At 44.5% G+C, this 20,034-nt stretch overlaps 2 protein-coding genes across 3 annotated transcripts; one reads left to right on the forward strand and one right to left on the reverse strand.

Annotated features, from left to right (window-relative positions):
* Window positions 1-1,867: 1,867 nt before the first annotated feature.
* On the reverse strand, window positions 1,868-9,308 carry LOC307159357 (PWWP domain-containing DNA repair factor 3A-like). 2 transcript variants are annotated; one of them, XM_079872664.1, is made up of 18 exons: window positions 9,236-9,308; window positions 8,491-9,132; window positions 8,308-8,373; window positions 8,140-8,193; window positions 7,992-8,019; window positions 6,053-6,264; window positions 5,658-5,777; window positions 5,482-5,529; window positions 5,244-5,324; window positions 4,349-4,409; window positions 4,161-4,211; window positions 4,035-4,079; window positions 3,835-3,899; window positions 2,952-3,156; window positions 2,589-2,777; window positions 2,360-2,448; window positions 2,190-2,255; window positions 1,868-2,019 (listed from the first exon to the last, which is right to left on the reverse strand). In XM_079872664.1, coding segments are annotated over exons 9-18 (792 nt in total). In that variant the 5' UTR covers window positions 5,264-5,324; window positions 5,482-5,529; window positions 5,658-5,777; window positions 6,053-6,264; window positions 7,992-8,019; window positions 8,140-8,193; window positions 8,308-8,373; window positions 8,491-9,132; window positions 9,236-9,308; the 3' UTR covers window positions 1,868-2,018. The 2 variants fall into 2 exon arrangements, with proteins under 2 accessions (XP_079728790.1, XP_079728791.1); XM_079872665.1 differs by lacking the exon at window positions 9,236-9,308 and adding an exon at window positions 5,085-5,162 and having other exon boundaries at window positions 1,869-2,019; window positions 8,491-8,989.
* Window positions 9,309-12,338: 3,030 nt separating this feature from the next.
* LOC307159058 (HMG domain-containing protein 3-like) lies at window positions 12,339-19,775 on the forward strand. Its single transcript, XM_079872217.1, has 17 exons — window positions 12,339-12,435; window positions 12,657-12,796; window positions 12,900-13,104; window positions 13,208-13,312; window positions 13,415-13,608; window positions 13,716-13,857; window positions 13,961-14,602; window positions 14,720-14,785; window positions 14,900-14,953; window positions 15,074-15,149; window positions 16,805-16,968; window positions 17,244-17,363; window positions 17,492-17,539; window positions 17,697-17,777; window positions 17,859-17,936; window positions 18,612-18,672; window positions 18,810-19,775. The coding sequence occupies exons 1-11, from the start codon at window positions 12,417-12,419 to the stop codon at window positions 16,926-16,928; spliced, it is 1,767 nt and encodes a 588-aa protein (XP_079728343.1). The 5' UTR covers window positions 12,339-12,416; the 3' UTR covers window positions 16,929-16,968; window positions 17,244-17,363; window positions 17,492-17,539; window positions 17,697-17,777; window positions 17,859-17,936; window positions 18,612-18,672; window positions 18,810-19,775.
* The last annotated feature ends 259 nt before the right edge of the window (window positions 19,776-20,034 follow it).

Raw genomic sequence — 20,034 nt, forward strand, 5'->3', positions numbered from 1 at the left:
TGTTGTATTGAATTTGTGGTATAAAACAACAACAAAGAATTTTGCATGAATATGTATTGTAAAGTTTACATAATGTGACCTCTATTTGGCAGACTCACCAGGCTGTAGGAAGTGCAATTGAGGTCTTAGAGAGAACCTCGGGTAAAGTCTTTCCTTCAAAAACAAGGATCCTGCATGCCTACTTGAGTTTTGAGGCACTATCCGACCACACCTACACTTTTGCATGCGTAACATGTGGTTACCATCCAGTGTCTGTCGTAATGGACCTTCATAAGAAGGGTGTTTTTAGTATGCCTGGTAAGTCCACACATTTATTTATTTTTTTACTCGTTTGTTATGTCATGTACATTGCATGTCCAACTTAGGTAAGACTTGTGTTTAGTAAAGTCTTGCTTTTTAGTGAGCAGCATTGAGGAACCACCAGAGGATTTTGATGGAAAGGTGAATGCTGAAGATTTCTGGGAACATGTTTCTCTGGAAATGATCAGCCGTGGCTTGGTTCCAAGTGAGTATGATTCCCTGATACAGCTGGTATCACATATTAGTGTTTGCTTTCTTTACTATGGAATTATGATGGAATATTCTATTAACAATTTCTTATTCAAAGACAATAAGGCAAACCCCTTTGTGGTTCGTCCGAGCTACCATAACTGGGCTCCATGGATTGGTCCTCACACAAGAAGCGGGAATACTCTTCTCAATACAGAATATCAGAAGGTGCATTCTCCTTATAGTGTAAAGGAGGAATCCGAGTTTACCCTCACAGAGGACCGGCTAACAGATGAGCTTCTAAAACTCAAGGTATTTGAGTCATTAAATCATTTACTGTGAGCTATGTCAGTTAATATATGTGTATTACTGAATCATACTATGTGTTAATTATTCAAATATGCTAATGTTCACTATAGATAGAGGCAGTGCGTTCCTTATGTAGGGAGTGTGGCATCGACCCCAAGGGCTCAAGTACAGCTCGCTGCATCGTGCGGTGGACATCCAACCCGGCCCACATCCAAGTGTGACGTCAGAAGATACGCCCATGTCCAAATACGGCACGTGACTCATTTCCCGCGGGGGATATCCAACCCGGCCCACATCCAAGTGTGACGTCAGAAGACACGCCCATATCCAAATACGGCACGTGACTCGCATGCGCAAAATGGCGCTGCACTTCCTGTAGGAAATGTTTACGGTTATCATAGTTATTGGTTTATAATAAAAATGGTAGGCCCATCTGCATTGCTCACTGGTTTTGTAAGTCAATGACATGGTAATACAAGTAAACAATGTACGTTAAAACAATATTTTTGTATTTCTGTTACACAAATGGTAATCAATAATCATGGTTTTGAAAAAACAATATGGTGAAACTTGAAAAAAAATATTGTGCAAGTTCATTTCAGTAATTCAACTAAAAGCTGATACTAATATAGATTCATTACATGCAAAGTGAGATATTTCAAGCCTTTATGTGTTCTAAATTTGATTATTATGGCTTACAGCTATGTTGAATTACTAAAATAAAGGAACTTTTGCACAATTTTCTAACACATAAAAACCAGTTAATCCCGTAAGCTAGTTTAACATATCAAAATACCATCAGTTTAAAATATCTTGGTCACAAATTAATATTTTGTGTTAATACATCAAGTTTACACACATGGGTAAATTTTAATTTACACAAAACAATTAAAAAATGTATATCAATCTTTAAACAACTGAAAAATTGGAGTGAGTCTTAGTTTATTGAATTGTAATGATTAACCTCCTTAAGTTTAACTAATTTGCTCATTATCAGGTAAAATGATGATGCAATCATCATATGCAGTCACTAAATGATATGGCCAGATATAAGAAGGAAAAACTCGAGAATGATTCAAGAATGAATTTATTTATATATACATGCATTTATTTATATTATATGAAAAAATTATTTGTGGAAGAACAAAATATTGTGCTACAACAAAAGCACCAAAAAGATCCCCCTTTCAGTTGCTGCAAGAATGGCTGTAGGCTTCAACTCTGTGAGAGTGAGAGAGAGAAGAAATAGAAATTTGTTTAACATGTTCAACTGAAATATATTTCTCTGATCTAACACTTATGGAACGTTGGGAGTTGTAGAGAGAGAAAGTCAAATAGAATATTAATGTTACTGACGCCTAATTTGTGTAAATGTAACGAGCAATACCCACCAATTGAATGGTCTCCCTTCTTTCCTCAATTGTTTGTCTATTTGTCTGTTAAAATCTTCCACTTCACTGAAATAGTTATCAGAGAACAGTCACTGTTGTGTTAACAGAAATATCAGTAGCAAAAGGGAGCACTGGGCATTGTGCAAAAATAATTAATAATCTACTCTGACCTGCAATGATAATTCGGACCAGAAAGGAAGACCTGCTCAGCCTCCTGTAAGGAGATATCCCGGAGGACAGCCAGGGCATTTATGATGGCCTATGAAAAACATTAATATAAATATACAATAATATCAGTATTAAACAGCCATTATATAGTAGTGCTAGCATACAGTTTATACAGTACATTTTATATGCACAGGAGCAGGACACACAAACACATTACATGGTTCAGCATACCTCTGGAAAAAGAACACCACAGATGAACTGCACTTCATCTTTAACGCTCAATTGTGTTGGTATCCTATCCAGCAATCCTCTCAGATATGAAAACAAGATGTCCTGCTGTTCCTCACTGTCGAGGTAGACAGGCACCCGGGAAGAAGTTACCTTACGTAACCACTTAGATGGCTTCCCGTTGAGTATACCCTAGGGTCAAACCATGGTGCAAAAACAATTATTTAAGGAATTAATACATTTAAGATAAAGATACAATAATTTGCAGCATAGTTGCATAGTCACTAATTAAAACATTGGCCCTTGGAGAATCTTTACTAGGAGTTAGTCTTTAAAGATGAATAAATGTGAACATTGTTAAAGTACCACCAAGTGTTCCTCGGATCCCTGTAACTTCACAATAAAGTCCACTAGTTTCTTTTCTTCAGCTGTGCGGACATTGACAGCTTCAATGTGGGCTGGGACTTTCTCAGAGATAGCTTTCTGTCTTGGCACTCTGTAGACAGGCTGAAGAGTTCCTTGTAACAAGCTTCTGGCCTCATCAGTCCAGAAGGCAAACCGCTGACCATGCCTTTCAAACATTAAGAAGGTAAATCTAAAGCACTGCATAGGCAAAAGCATACACAAAATGTCTGATTAAGTGGAAGGTGTGGTTTAAAACTGTTTAAACCACAGATAGTTCCAGTCTGTTTGTTCACCAAAATTAATACAATACCTATAAACAATTGTGACCATGGTACCTAGTGATGGGGACGAGACCGTCATTGAGTGATGATTGCCTGTCAACATTGCATTTATTTATTACTGTTAAGTGTTGTGTGTTTATTTATTTGAACATAAAAAAATGCGTTGGAAAAAAAATCTCAAGGACTCGATCCGAAATTACGACTGTGGTCCGAGACCGAGTCAAGACCGAGTCTTTGAAGGAACGAGCCCGAGAAAGCAGAAATTGGTCTCGAGTCCGGTCCTACATCACTAATGGTACCATATAGTTGCAGCTGCATACAGAGTGAGGAAACTATTGTAAACATTACCCATTCACCTTACTTAAGTTACATGTAGCTAAATGGATGATAGTCATTATTCATATCTAGTGAACAGATTTATATCGATTTGAATAAATGAGCCAAGGCACAAAATGAACAATAGACTGCAAATGGAAACATAAATGTAATAAAAAACAGCACAAGGTATTAAAACCAGAAAAAGTTACAGAAATGAATATACACATTGTTTAGTGGCGTCATACCCTTCTATTTTGAAGCGCTCCATCAGAATGAGACACCACCACTTTCGAATGGAAGACATGTCCATCTGAAAGATGTGTGACAGTGACGAGGAGAATCTTTAGTTCATAATGTATCCATTTTCTTCATGATGAAGAGTGTGCACTCAGACAACATGTAAAGTGAGAAATTTCCTTTTGCATTTTTTTTAAAATCAACTAACCTCCTCGAAGTCAAACCCCACACCTGTCACAATGCAAAGGGTATACTGAAATATAAAAGACAGAAAACATTTTATTCACAGTGTTGACAGAAACTTGTACAGACTTGCCAAATAAACTGACCTTACCATAAGCATGAAAACCCCACAGTCATTTCCACAGATCTGGTGTGGCAATCCCTAAAAAGCAACAAAAAAAGGTAACATACATGTCAAATAGATGAAAGCATTACCATCTCGGTTACATTATGACATCTATGATATGCAGATTATGGAAATTAATAATATTTGTAGCTAAATATGCATTTATTAATCACCACAATATCATGTCCAGTTTTTTCAGTCCAGCTCCCAGGATCAATTTTTTGTGCAAGATTTCTACAAAAAAAAAGAAAAAAAGGATAAGAACGTAGCCGAAATATATCAGTACAGGCTATAAGAACGTAGCCAAATATGTATGTACAGGCTATTAGAACGTAGCCGAAATATATTAATACAGGCTATAAGAACGTAGCCAAAATATATCAGTACAGGCTATAAGAACGTAGCCAAATATGTATGTACAGGCTATAAGAACGTAGCCGAAATATATCAGTACAGGCTATAAGAACGTAGCCAAATATGTATGTACAGGCTATAAGAACGTAGCCAAAATATATCAGTACAGGCTATAAGAACGTAGCCAAATATGTATGTACAGGCTATAAGAACGTAGCCGAAATATATCAGTACAGGCTATAAGAACATAGCCGAAATATAAATTGCTATATGAACATGTCAAACAGTATGCCTCATTTGTGAACCTAAAAATGGCTCTGTATTCAGCATCACCAAATCCAGACTCATGCAATGTGTAATGGGAGTCTAAAAATAACATCTCTCTCATGAGTGGCTTCATGACCTATAATGTGGTATTTGGTAAAAGATAAAGATACACAACATTGTACAAGTCGTTAGAAAAAAAATTATGGAATTCACAATTTCAATTTACATGATTTAACACTAACCGCCACATGTACAATCTAATATCTTAGAACAGTACCAATCCCTTACACAGAGAACGAAGTGATCTGGCCCAATTGAGTCTGTCCATGCCGGAAACACCAACAAGTCTTTCATGTCAACATCCTCCTAACATTAATCAAATGTCTTGTAATTATGCAGATCTAAATTTTTGGAACAACATACACATTGTACTTTTTGCATACTTACTGGAAAGTTGACAACCACATTATTTGGTGTACGCTTCCATGTAGGAACTACGTACATGTTCTCTATATATATGTCTTTTCCCTAAAGTACAAAAAAAAAGTAAATATATTTCTAAGTAAAAAGTTTATAACTACTTTGAGAGTAGACAATAAAATGAAAGAATATAGTAACTGATAAATTATGTTGAATTTAGGCTTTGGTCTAGTGTATATATAATACATATATAGAAGTTACATACGTGTTGCTGAGCTGCTTCATGGATCAATTTAAAGCAGGCATTCCCAATCTACAAACAAACAACCAAATAAAATATAAGACTATCATTAATTGTCTCCAAATATCAGTAATCATTAAAAAACTAATACAAACAGGGCTTTCCCCCCTCCTATTTTGAACAAACTTCCCACTATTCACCTGGGAATCCATGTATCTTTGTAGCCCTAGGCTCCAAAACTCTTCACGGGTAACACATATGGGCCCTTCTTTTATAATAATTTCCGCTCCAGGCCGTCTCGTGTCCAGAACATAGCTGAGCTGAAAATGACTATTATTAGTACAAGAGCAAAATACATGGCATTTTTTGTTAAAAGCTTCTAAAGTTATTAAGGCCAGAGGATTTTTTTTCTTTCTTAACATCAATTATAGAGTGGGTAACATGAACAATCTGGGGTGTAACCTGTAGAGATCATAGATCAAATATCGGTTACACCCATAACTGTGCAGAACCGAAGATATTGATCCAAACGGATCACGGATCAATGATGATCCGTTGCACCACTACACATATCACATTTTAATAATTAGCTTACCAATTTGTCCTGGATAGGATTCAATTCTTTTTCCCAGGGTTTACTCAGTCCTGAGAAGCCGAGGGAAGCTGGACTGGGCGCAGCGAGGGACGCTGGACTGGGCGCAGCGAGGGACGCTGGACTGGGCGCAGCGAGGGACGCTGGACTGGGCGCAGCGAGGGACGCTGGACTGGGCGCAGCGAGGGACGCTGGACTGGGCGCAGCGAGGGACGCTGGACTGGGCGCAGCGAGGGACGATGGACTGGGCGCAGCGAGGGACGATGGACTGGGCGCAGCGAGGGACGCTGGACTGGGCGCAGCGAGGGACGCTGGACTGGGCGCAGCGAGGGACGATGGACTGGGCGCAGCGAGGGACGATGGACTGGGCGCAGCGAGGGACGCTGGACTGGGCGCAGCGAGGGACGCTGGACTGGGCGCAGCGAGGGACGCTGGACTGGGCGCAGCGAGGGACGCTGGACTGGGCGCAGCGAGGGACGATGGACTGGGCGCAGCGAGGGACGCTGGACTGGGCGCAGCGAGGGACGCTGGACTGGGCGCAGCGAGGGACGCTGGACTGGGCGCAGCGAGGGACGCTGGACTGGGCGCAGCGAGGGACGCTGGACTGGGCGCAGCGAGGGACGCTGGACTGGGCGCAGCGAGGGACGCTGGACTGGGCGCAGCGAGGGACGCTGGACTGGGCGCAGCGAGGGACGATGGACTGGGCGCAGCGAGGGACGCTGGACTGGGCGCAGCGAGGGACGCTGGACTGGGCGCAGCGAGGGACGCTGGACTGGGCGCAGCGAGGGACGATGGACTGGGCGCAGCGAGGGACGCTGGACTGGGCGCAGCGAGGGACGCTGGACTGGGCGCAGCGAGGGACGCTGGACTGGGCGCAGCGAGGGACGATGGACTGGGCGCAGCGAGGGACGATGGACTGGGCGCAGCGAGGGACGCTGGACTGGGCGCAGCGAGGGACGCTGGACTGGGCGCAGCGAGGGACGCTGGACTGGGCGCAGCGAGGGAAGCTGGACTGGGCGCAGCGAGGGACGCTGGACTGGGCGCAGCGAGGGACGCTGGACTGGGCGCAGCGAGGGACGCTGGACTGGGCGCAGCGAGGGACGCTGGACTGGGCGCAGCGAGGGACGCTGGACTGGGCGCAGCGAGGGACGCTGGACTGGGCGCAGCGAGGGACGCTGGACTGGGCGCAGCGAGGGACGCTGGACTGGGCGCAGCGAGGGACGCTGGACTGGGCGCAGCGAGGGACGCTGGACTGGGCGCAGCGAGGGACGCTGGACTGGGCGCAGCGAGGGACGATGGACTGGGCGCAGCGAGGGACGCTGGACTGGGCGCAGCGAGGGACGCTGGACTGGGCGCAGCGAGGGACGCTGGACTGGGCGCAGCGAGGGACGCTGGACTGGGCGCAGCGAGGGACGATGGACTGGGCGCAGCGAGGGACGATGGACTGGGCGCAGCGAGGGACGCTGGACTGGGCGCAGCGAGGGACGCTGGACTGGGCGCAGCGAGGGACGATGGACTGGGCGCAGCGAGGGACGCTGGACTGGGCGCAGCGAGGGACGATGGACTGGGCGCAGCGAGGGACGCTGGACTGGGCGCAGCGAGGGAAGCTGGACTGGGCGCAGCGAGGGACGATGGACTGGGCGCAGCGAGGGACGCTGGACTGGGCGCAGCGAGGGACGATGGACTGGGCGCAGCGAGGGACGCTGGACTGGGCGCAGCGAGGGACGCTGGACTGGGCGCAGCGAGGGACGATGGACTGGGCGCAGCGAGGGACGCTGGACTGGGCGCAGCGAGGGACGATGGACTGGGCGCAGCGAGGGACGCTGGACTGGGCGCAGCGAGGGACGCTGGACTGGGCGCAGCGAGGGACGATGGACTGGGCGCAGCGAGGGACGCTGGACTGGGCGCAGCGAGGGACGATGGACTGGGCGCAGCGAGGGACGATGGCTTGGGCACTGACTCTGCTGTAACTAAAACAGAAAATGACTGTAAGGGTTCCTATAAACCCATAAAATAAGCATTCTGTCATACAGAAAAACAAAATGAAAAGCTTGACAAAAGAAAAGCAGAATGAGTCCCTCATTACTCACCAGTTGCCGCAGTATCAAAAGAGGAGGATTGAGAATTCACAGCCATGGTTGCACCTAAAACACAAACAAACATCCTCACTCTTATAAAAAAAAAATACATAAATAAATATATAATATTCACAATCAAAGATGATTGATCTTCCGACCACAACAACTGCACCTTCGTACCTGGAATTTGACTGCATGCTGCAGTATCAACAGAGGAGGATTGAGAATTCACAGCCATGGCTGCACCTAAAACACACATAAACAAACATCCTCACCTTAATAAAACAGACGCATATATAAATATATAATATTCACAATAATATCATTACCACTAAGACTTAATAATGAGGGTGGAATACATACCCAACACTGTCTGACCATTGGAATTTAACGCTATGTCCACTCCCATGCCCAGTCTAGTCTTCATGTTCTCTATGGTTCTGGAGTTTTTGTAGATGTTGTGGTGATGCAAGATGTTCCGCATCAGAAAGATGTGTGAGGAGGGAGTCATCATATTAAGAAAATGGTTATTTTTTCTCATTCCAGAGAAGAGCTGTTCGGCACACTGGCTATTGAGCCAACCACACAACTCCGGGACCAGTTCCACCTTACGCAAGGTATCCCTGGCGTCCTTAGAATTAGCCTCATGGAAACGATCATATAGGGCATAATGATCAGATGATCCTGTTATAGGGTGGCCATTTACATCTGGCACTGACTTTTCTGTGAGTAGCCACGGTAAGTTCACTTTAATCTGCCCAGAATTTGCAAGCTGAATGTTTTCCTCTGTAGGCTCTAGCAGCCTGCCCCCATGAGGATGGAAGGTTTCGGGTTTTCTAATGTTAGTGTGTGTTGCCAACCCTCTGGCAAAATCATACAATGAAATATTTGGAAAATGTTTCATTGAAAACAAAAGGTCTGTGAAGTCCCGTGGGCTCTCAGCTCTGATGTTAAATTTTACCCCATAGACCACAGCACAAGGACAGGTGACCACAGCCCATCCACCTGTTGAAGGAAAACACAAATCACAGGCCCGTTTGAAAGAACCGTAAACAAAGAACTGCTTGTAAAGTGTGAAAAGTTTTTTCTGTTATACAACATAACATACCAGATGCTCCCCAGATCTGTGAAAACACCTTGTCGTAACTGGCTCTGTTTTTCATTTCTTGCTGCAGTCGTCCAACCAAGTCCATTCGCGAGCCCTTGGAGAAGCCTCTCGCTGCAACCTGCGGTGGACATCCAACCCGGCCCACATCCAAGTGTGACGTCAGAAGCCATTAGGCCGGCACGCCCATGCCCAAATTGGACACATTCTCATTAACGAAGAAGCATCGAGAAGAGAAGACAAGAAGACGAAGGTAACTGCGAAACAAAATGCACAAAACACGCGGTTTTAGTATAAACACTGTTCAACATTATACGAATGAGTTGTATGAGAATGAAATGTTACCTGTTGAAAGCAGCTCTTATTACTTTAATAATAGTTTATGAGGTCAGTGCACGTGCGACTGATCACTTGACTAGCATGCCTGCTCCGCAATTAGCGCGAAAGTCCGCGATATGTAATAAATTGTCAAAATATGGATGTAATTCGAATGAATAAGATTTGATGATGTTGTTTTAGAACTATGAATTATCTTCAACTTACATATTTGGTCATTTAACTCTCCTGTGATGTCTCTTAACTGAGTTGTGTGTTACATTGGCTGAGTGTATTTCGAATCGGCAAGTTAACGTTAACTAACGTTAAGGGTAGATATGAAAATTATATTATTTCAGTGCTTATGTGTGACATTACATTCTGTAAATCTTATTCTGCTTCTAGAGAATTTGAGAATTGATTGTCACTCTGTCAGTTGTAACTGCATATTGAAAAATTTGAAGTTGTTCAGTCATTGCTATGTAAATAATCTATGTTCAGTCATTGCTATGTAAGTGTATTGCTTATGTAAATAAGCAATACACGTTTAGATAATGTAATGTGATGATAAACTGTTGTAATATGCATAAGTTTTATTAATGATTCATAGTAAATACAGTGACAGCAAGCCAGCCATCACATCAGCAGTCTTTTAACTATATTATACTTCTTCTTTCAGGAGTACAACAATTTTGAAAGCAAGTGATTGTTTGTCATGTCGGTAAGTAAAAATAAACTTTGGGGTTTGTATCCTAAGTTTGTGTACTGTTAACTGTCGGGACAAAGGTTAATCTGAAATGGAATTAACAATTTAACGATAGCTAGGTTAAAACGTTTGGTCTGATCACTTATCACTTACAACCCTTGCAAAGTAACTTGATAGAGCAACTGAATCATTTCACTACATCTTACTTGATAACTGTGTGCGTGTGGCAAATGATCTGTGTATTCTTCTATCTATTCTAGATTAATGGAAAGATCACATAATTACTGTCATTGCCATGTTTTACAGCATCCTACACATTTTCAGTTCAAGCCTGATGCAGATCAATACTGCCTGCATGGGGGGTTTGAATGTCCATGCTGCAGTTTTATGACTAAAGAGAAATTCTCATTTTCTATTCATCTTGAGAACCATATAAGTCATGCAGTGAAGCATGGAGGTATGGTGGAGCATTTCTCTAGATATTGATACATTTGTGCGGTTTTAAATCACAAATATGTCTGTATAATCTAAATATGTTCTTGCATCTCAAAACAAAGACAAACAAGATGAGCTGTAGTTTCTTGAAGTAGAAACACTGAAGTAGGGCAGGTCTTTTATGGCAAAAAACTAAAATCTTGATTTTTCCTGTTCAGAATTATTGACCGATTCGATTTCTTAATGTTTAACTAGTCAACGTAAAAATCACATAGCCCTACACTGAAGCCCTACAATGTTGTTACGTTTATTTATCTATTTCTGTGTTTTGTTAAACTTACTGTGTACACTCTGCACTGTTGATAACATAGTTGCTATAATTTTGCAGGTTACTTCATCTCAAAATGCAACAAACTATGCAGGACCACAGCCCATTTTCACTGTCTGTACTGCAGCCAGACAGTAATACGGAAGGAACAATTCATAAGCCATGTCTCCAAATGCTCTAAGACAGAAGTATTTTCAGCACCTACCCTATCTCCAGCTCTTTCTGTAGCTGCATGCCCGACACCCTGTCCCCCAGCTACATTAGTTACCAAGGCTCCAGTCTCTACCCCCCTTTCCTCTGATCCTTGCTTTGTACCATTCCCACCCCCACAAATACAAAGAAAGAGAAAGATGTCTTTAGTTTCTAACTCCCTTACCTCTGATCCTGGCTCCTTTGCACCACCCCCACCAAAAATTGAAAAGAAGACAAACACAGTCATGTGTCCTCATTGTGGACTGTTACTTAACAGACGTAATGTAAGGCTACACATTCTGAGACGACATACACCAATAAAAACGGACATTAGCGCTCTGAACCACCTTACATCACAGTGTGTGGATTATAGAAATGGTGTCTATGCAGTAGCCAAAGCATTTTCAGCACCCAACACTCCAATACACATAATCAGAAAGACGTGGGGCTCAGAACAAAGAACAGCATGTGAACTTGATATCTGCAGAATTAATAAAGAATTTGCAGAAAGATCAAACATCCGTTCCTATGAGTGCCATCACCTTCGATCACTTGCATACTGCCCACCCGCCGGAAGGGAGATTTCCTTACTGACAGAGCAAGGTTTACAGGCCATGGTTGATGATAGGTGGTTTGGAAAGGACAAGAAGAAGAAATGTTTGGCACGCCAGAGAGAGGCAATTGACGCAGGAGTCCCTCTCTCCTGCCTAGTGACCGTTTGTGGGCCCAGCCATAAAAAATACATTTCTGTGTTCGAGCCCACCATTTCCTACTACAGCAGGCTTGGTCGAGTCATGGTTTCCTATGATGCCAAAACAATTTCTTGGCATTGTCCTTGTGCTAAACCAAGGCAGTCATGCCTTCACAAAAATGTTGCAAAGTGGCACCTATTTGAAGTGGACAGGGCACTCTTCCGGAAAACCAGAAGTGTGGAGGAGGATAGCATTGCACAACAATTTCCCACCAATGTAGAAGGTTTTGAGGCAGAGGACGGAGCCCAGTACCCACCCGAAGGCCAGAATCTGTCTCGGATGGTTAGGTACATCTTTGATAAAAAGAAACTACCTGCAGTCATCCCCTCAGATGTGTTAAACTCTTGTAATTTTCCTCTGAGCTTCACACCATCTGAAGCCTTTTGCACAGAATGTTCTGAGGTAATTCCACTGAGTGAACCATTGATCATCACATCAAAAGCCAAAATCCTGACGATGACCAGTGTCATAGAAGGTTTGTTATGTTTTATTTAAATTTATCATTAATTTAACATTTAATTCCTATTTACATGTACTGTTAAGTGTTGATGACCATGATTGTCAGGGTCTCCCTCTCCACTTGTAGGCTTAATAGCATCTCCATGCACTCATTTTAGTGTTTAATGTATTAGGGTTGTACGGTAAATCAGTGACAAAAAAATTGGTAACCTCTTTATTGGCACTTGCTTTTGGTAGGAATATCAATGTACAGGAAACAGTGCTATAGATGTGGCATGGTATATCGATATCAGGAGTGGTGCGATGGTATCTATAATTTTGACGACCACATACTTCTGTCGATACACTTGTGCCATTTTCTGCGCAACAGTCTCCAGGTAAAGAACCTTGTTGTATTGAATTTGTGGTATAAAACAACAACAAAGAATTTTGCATGAATATGTATTGTAAAGTTTACATAATGTGACCTCTATTTGGCAGACTCACCAGGCTGTAGGAAGTGCAATTGAGGTCTTAGAGAGAACCTCGGGTAAAGTCTTTCCTTCAAAAACAAGGATCCTGCATGCCTACTTGAGTTTTGAGGCACTATCCGACCACACCTACACTTTTGCATGCGTAACATGTGGTTACCATCCAGTGTCTGTCGTAATGGACCTTCATAAGAAGGGTGTTTTTAGTATGCCTGGTAAGTCCACACATTTATTTATTTTTTTACTCGTTTGTTATGTCATGTACATTGCATGTCCAACTTAGGTAAGACTTGTGTTTAGTAAAGTCTTGCTTTTTAGTGAGCAGCATTGAGGAACCACCAGAGGATTTTGATGGAAAGGTGAATGCTGAAGATTTCTGGGAACATGTTTCTCTGGAAATGATCAGCCGTGGCTTGGTTCCAAGTGAGTATGATTCCCTGATACAGCTGGTATCACATATTAGTGTTTGCTTTCTTTACTATGGAATTATGATGGAATATTCTATTAACAATTTCTTATTCAAAGACAATAAGGCAAACCCCTTTGTGGTTCGTCCGAGCTACCATAACTGGGCTCCATGGATTGGTCCTCACACAAGAAGCGGGAATACTCTTCTCAATACAGAATATCAGAAGGTGCATTCTCCTTATAGTGTAAAGGAGGAATCCGAGTTTACCCTCACAGAGGACCGGCTAACAGATGAGCTTCTAAAACTCAAGGTATTTGAGTCATTAAATCATTTACTGTGAGCTATGTCAGTTAATATATGTGTATTACTGAATCATACTATGTGTTAATTATTCAAATATGCTAATGTTCACTATAGATAGAGGCAGTGCGTTCCTTATGTAGGGAGTGTGGCATCGACCCCAAGGGCTCGCGAATGGACTTGGTTGGACGACTGCAGCAAGAAATGAAAAACAGAGCCAGTTACGACAAGGTGTTTTCACAGATCTGGGGAGCATCTGGTATGTTATGTTGTATAACAGAAAAAACTTTTCACACTTTACAAGCAGTTCTTTGTTTACGGTTCTTTCAAACGGGCCTGTGATTTGTGTTTTCCTTCAACAGGTGGATGGGCTGTGGTCACCTGTCCTTGTGCTGTGGTCTATGGGGTAAAATTTAACATCAGAGCTGAGAGCCCACGGGACTTCACAGACCTTTTGTTTTCAATGAAACATTTTCCAAATATTTCATTGTATGATTTTGCCAGAGGGTTGGCAACACACACTAACATTAGAAAACCCGAAACCTTCCATCCTCATGGGGGCAGGCTGCTAGAGCCTACAGAGGAAAACATTCAGCTTGCAAATTCTGGGCAGATTAAAGTGAACTTACCGTGGCTACTCACAGAAAAGTCAGTGCCAGATGTAAATGGCCACCCTATAACAGGATCATCTGATCATTATGCCCTATATGATCGTTTCCATGAGGCTAATTCTAAGGACGCCAGGGATACCTTGCGTAAGGTGGAACTGGTCCCGGAGTTGTGTGGTTGGCTCAATAGCCAGTGTGCCGAACAGCTCTTCTCTGGAATGAGAAAAAATAACCATTTTCTTAATATGATGACTCCCTCCTCACACATCTTTCTGATGCGGAACATCTTGCATCACCACAACATCTACAAAAACTCCAGAACCATAGAGAACATGAAGACTAGACTGGGCATGGGAGTGGACATAGCGTTAAATTCCAATGGTCAGACAGTGTTGGGTATGTATTCCACCCTCATTATTAAGTCTTAGTGGTAATGATATTATTGTGAATATTATATATTTATATATGCGTCTGTTTTATTAAGGTGAGGATGTTTGTTTATGTGTGTTTTAGGTGCAGCCATGGCTGTGAATTCTCAATCCTCCTCTGTTGATACTGCAGCATGCAGTCAAATTCCAGGTACGAAGGTGCAGTTGTTGTGGTCGGAAGATCAATCATCTTTGATTGTGAATATTATATATTTATTTATGTATTTTTTTTTTATAAGAGTGAGGATGTTTGTTTGTGTTTTAGGTGCAACCATGGCTGTGAATTCTCAATCCTCCTCTTTTGATACTGCGGCAACTGGTGAGTAATGAGGGACTCATTCTGCTTTTCTTTTGTCAAGCTTTTCATTTTGTTTTTCTGTATGACAGAATGCTTATTTTATGGGTTTATAGGAACCCTTACAGTCATTTTCTGTTTTAGTTACAGCAGAGTCAGTGCCCAAGCCATCGTCCCTCGCTGCGCCCAGTCCATCGTCCCTCGCTGCGCCCAGTCCAGCGTCCCTCGCTGCGCCCAGTCCATCGTCCCTCGCTGCGCCCAGTCCAGCGTCCCTCGCTGCGCCCAGTCCAGCGTCCCTCGCTGCGCCCAGTCCATCGTCCCTCGCTGCGCCCAGTCCAGCGTCCCTCGCTGCGCCCAGTCCATCGTCCCTCGCTGCGCCCAGTCCAGCGTCCCTCGCTGCGCCCAGTCCAGCGTCCCTCGCTGCGCCCAGTCCATCGTCCCTCGCTGCGCCCAGTCCAGCGTCCCTCGCTGCGCCCAGTCCATCGTCCCTCGCTGCGCCCAGTCCAGCTTCCCTCGCTGCGCCCAGTCCAGCGTCCCTCGCTGCGCCCAGTCCATCGTCCCTCGCTGCGCCCAGTCCAGCGTCCCTCGCTGCGCCCAGTCCATCGTCCCTCGCTGCGCCCAGTCCAGCGTCCCTCGCTGCGCCCAGTCCAGCGTCCCTCGCTGCGCCCAGTCCATCGTCCCTCGCTGCGCCCAGTCCATCGTCCCTCGCTGCGCCCAGTCCAGCGTCCCTCGCTGCGCCCAGTCCAGCGTCCCTCGCTGCGCCCAGTCCAGCGTCCCTCGCTGCGCCCAGTCCAGCGTCCCTCGCTGCGCCCAGTCCATCGTCCCTCGCTGCGCCCAGTCCAGCGTCCCTCGCTGCGCCCAGTCCAGCGTCCCTCGCTGCGCCCAGTCCAGCGTCCCTCGCTGCGCCCAGTCCAGCGTCCCTCGCTGCGCCCAGTCCAGCGTCCCTCGCTGCGCCCAGTCCAGCGTCCCTCGCTGCGCCCAGTCCAGCGTCCCTCGCTGCGCCCAGTCCAGCGTCCCTCGCTGCGCCCAGTCCAGCGTCCCTCGCTGCGCCCAGTCCAGCGTCCCTCGCTGCGCCCAGTCCAGCTTCCCTCGCTGCGCCCAGTCCAGCGTCCCTCGCTGCGCCCAGTCCAGCGTCCCTCGCTGCGCCCAGTCCAGCGTCCCTCGCTGCGCCCAGTCCATCGTCCCTCGCTGCGCCCAGTCCATCGTCCCTCGCTGCGCCCAGTCCAGCGTCCCTCGCTGCGCCCAGTCCAGCGTCCCTCGCTGCGCCCAGTCCAGCGTCCCTCGCTGCGCCCAGTCCATCGTCCCTCGCTGCGCCCAGTCCAGCGTCCCTCGCTGCGCCCAGTCCAGCGTCCCTCGCTGCGCCCAGTCCAGCGTCCCTCGCTGCGCCCAGTCCATCGTCCCTCGCTGCGCCCAGTCCAGCGTCCCTCGCTGCGCCCAGTCCAGCGTCCCTCGCTGCGCCCAGTCCAGCGTCCCTCGCTGCGCCCAGTCCAGCGTCCCTCGCTGCGCCCAGTCCAGCGTCCCTCGCTGCGCCCAGTCCAGCGTCCCTCGCTGCGCCCAGTCCAGCGTCCCTCGCTGCGCCCAGTCCAGCGTCCCTCGCTGCGCCCAGTCCATCGTCCCTCGCTGCGCCCAGTCCAGCGTCCCTCGCTGCGCCCAGTCCAGCGTCCCTCGCTGCGCCCAGTCCAGCGTCCCTCGCTGCGCCCAGTCCAGCGTCCCTCGCTGCGCCCAGTCCATCGTCCCTCGCTGCGCCCAGTCCATCGTCCCTCGCTGCGCCCAGTCCAGCGTCCCTCGCTGCGCCCAGTCCAGCGTCCCTCGCTGCGCCCAGTCCATCGTCCCTCGCTGCGCCCAGTCCATCGTCCCTCGCTGCGCCCAGTCCAGCGTCCCTCGCTGCGCCCAGTCCAGCGTCCCTCGCTGCGCCCAGTCCAGCGTCCCTCGCTGCGCCCAGTCCAGCGTCCCTCGCTGCGCCCAGTCCAGCTTCCCTCGGCTTCTCAGGACTGAGTAAACCCTGGGAAAAAGAATTGAATCCTATCCAGGACAAATTGGTAAGCTAATTATTAAAATGTGATATGTGTAGTGGTGCAACGGATCATCATTGATCCGTGATCCGTTTGGATCAATATCTTCGGTTCTGCACAGTTATGGGTGTAACCGATATTTGATCTATGATCTCTACAGGTTACACCCCAGATTGTTCATGTTACCCACTCTATAATTGATGTTAAGAAAGAAAAAAAATCCTCTGGCCTTAATAACTTTAGAAGCTTTTAACAAAAAATGCCATGTATTTTGCTCTTGTACTAATAATAGTCATTTTCAGCTCAGCTATGTTCTGGACACGAGACGGCCTGGAGCGGAAATTATTATAAAAGAAGGGCCCATATGTGTTACCCGTGAAGAGTTTTGGAGCCTAGGGCTACAAAGATACATGGATTCCCAGGTGAATAGTGGGAAGTTTGTTCAAAATAGGAGGGGGGAAAGCCCTGTTTGTATTAGTTTTTTAATGATTACTGATATTTGGAGACAATTAATGATAGTCTTATATTTTATTTGGTTGTTTGTTTGTAGATTGGGAATGCCTGCTTTAAATTGATCCATGAAGCAGCTCAGCAACACGTATGTAACTTCTATATATGTATTATATATACACTAGACCAAAGCCTAAATTCAACATAATTTATCAGTTACTATATTCTTTCATTTTATTGTCTACTCTCAAAGTAGTTATAAACTTTTTACTTAGAAATATATTTACTTTTTTTTTGTACTTTAGGGAAAAGACATATATATAGAGAACATGTACGTAGTTCCTACATGGAAGCGTACACCAAATAATGTGGTTGTCAACTTTCCAGTAAGTATGCAAAAAGTACAATGTGTATGTTGTTCCAAAAATTTAGATCTGCATAATTACAAGACATTTGATTAATGTTAGGAGGATGTTGACATGAAAGACTTGTTGGTGTTTCCGGCATGGACAGACTCAATTGGGCCAGATCACTTCGTTCTCTGTGTAAGGGATTGGTACTGTTCTAAGATATTAGATTGTACATGTGGCGGTTAGTGTTAAATCATGTAAATTGAAATTGTGAATTCCATAATTTTTTTTCTAACGACTTGTACAATGTTGTGTATCTTTATCTTTTACCAAATACCACATTATAGGTCATGAAGCCACTCATGAGAGAGATGTTATTTTTAGACTCCCATTACACATTGCATGAGTCTGGATTTGGTGATGCTGAATACAGAGCCATTTTTAGGTTCACAAATGAGGCATACTGTTTGACATGTTCATATAGCAATTTATATTTCGGCTATGTTCTTATAGCCTGTACTGATATATTTCGGCTACGTTCTTATAGCCTGTACATACATATTTGGCTACGTTCTTATAGCCTGTACTGATATATTTTGGCTACGTTCTTATAGCCTGTACATACATATTTGGCTACGTTCTTATAGCCTGTACTGATATATTTCGGCTACGTTCTTATAGCCTGTACATACATATTTGGCTACGTTCTTATAGCCTGTACTGATATATTTTGGCTACGTTCTTATAGCCTGTATTAATATATTTCGGCTACGTTCTAATAGCCTGTACATACATATTTGGCTACGTTCTTATAGCCTGTACTGATATATTTCGGCTACGTTCTTATCCTTTTTTTCTTTTTTTTTGTAGAAATCTTGCACAAAAAATTGATCCTGGGAGCTGGACTGAAAAAACTGGACATGATATTGTGGTGATTAATAAATGCATATTTAGCTACAAATATTATTAATTTCCATAATCTGCATATCATAGATGTCATAATGTAACCGAGATGGTAATGCTTTCATCTATTTGACATGTATGTTACCTTTTTTTGTTGCTTTTTAGGGATTGCCACACCAGATCTGTGGAAATGACTGTGGGGTTTTCATGCTTATGGTAAGGTCAGTTTATTTGGCAAGTCTGTACAAGTTTCTGTCAACACTGTGAATAAAATGTTTTCTGTCTTTTATATTTCAGTATACCCTTTGCATTGTGACAGGTGTGGGGTTTGACTTCGAGGAGGTTAGTTGATTTTAAAAAAAATGCAAAAGGAAATTTCTCACTTTACATGTTGTCTGAGTGCACACTCTTCATCATGAAGAAAATGGATACATTATGAACTAAAGATTCTCCTCGTCACTGTCACACATCTTTCAGATGGACATGTCTTCCATTCGAAAGTGGTGGTGTCTCATTCTGATGGAGCGCTTCAAAATAGAAGGGTATGACGCCACTAAACAATGTGTATATTCATTTCTGTAACTTTTTCTGGTTTTAATACCTTGTGCTGTTTTTTATTACATTTATGTTTCCATTTGCAGTCTATTGTTCATTTTGTGCCTTGGCTCATTTATTCAAATCGATATAAATCTGTTCACTAGATATGAATAATGACTATCATCCATTTAGCTACATGTAACTTAAGTAAGGTGAATGGGTAATGTTTACAATAGTTTCCTCACTCTGTATGCAGCTGCAACTATATGGTACCATTAGTGATGTAGGACCGGACTCGAGACCAATTTCTGCTTTCTCGGGCTCGTTCCTTCAAAGACTCGGTCTTGACTCGGTCTCGGACCACAGTCGTAATTTCGGATCGAGTCCTTGAGATTTTTTTTCCAACGCATTTTTTTATGTTCAAATAAATAAACACACAACACTTAACAGTAATAAATAAATGCAATGTTGACAGGCAATCATCACTCAATGACGGTCTCGTCCCCATCACTAGGTACCATGGTCACAATTGTTTATAGGTATTGTATTAATTTTGGTGAACAAACAGACTGGAACTATCTGTGGTTTAAACAGTTTTAAACCACACCTTCCACTTAATCAGACATTTTGTGTATGCTTTTGCCTATGCAGTGCTTTAGATTTACCTTCTTAATGTTTGAAAGGCATGGTCAGCGGTTTGCCTTCTGGACTGATGAGGCCAGAAGCTTGTTACAAGGAACTCTTCAGCCTGTCTACAGAGTGCCAAGACAGAAAGCTATCTCTGAGAAAGTCCCAGCCCACATTGAAGCTGTCAATGTCCGCACAGCTGAAGAAAAGAAACTAGTGGACTTTA

This window comes from Squalius cephalus (genome assembly GCF_949319135.1).
Source record: "Squalius cephalus genome assembly, chromosome: 5".
Lineage (NCBI taxonomy): Eukaryota > Metazoa > Chordata > Actinopteri > Cypriniformes > Leuciscidae > Squalius > Squalius cephalus.

What these genes read in the sequence shown, in the direction of transcription:
- LOC307159357 (XM_079872664.1), bottom strand. Translation starts at nt 5,263, where the DNA reads ATGTGGTTGTCAACTTTCCA. An exon ending in GAGCGCTTCAAAATAGAAGG is followed by an intron (nt 3,157 to 3,834) that starts GTATGACGCCAC and finishes AATGTTTGAAAG; the next exon opens with GCATGGTCAGCGGTTTGCCT. An exon ending in GGTCCGAATTATCATTGCAG is followed by an intron (nt 2,256 to 2,359) that starts GTCAGAGTAGAT and finishes TAACTATTTCAG; the next exon opens with TGAAGTGGAAGATTTTAACA.
- LOC307159058 (XM_079872217.1), top strand. An exon ending in TTCTGCGCAACAGTCTCCAG is followed by an intron (nt 12,797 to 12,899) that starts GTAAAGAACCTT and finishes TCTATTTGGCAG; the next exon opens with ACTCACCAGGCTGTAGGAAG. An exon ending in TTTTGATACTGCGGCAACTG is followed by an intron (nt 14,954 to 15,073) that starts GTGAGTAATGAG and finishes TTTCTGTTTTAG; the next exon opens with TTACAGCAGAGTCAGTGCCC.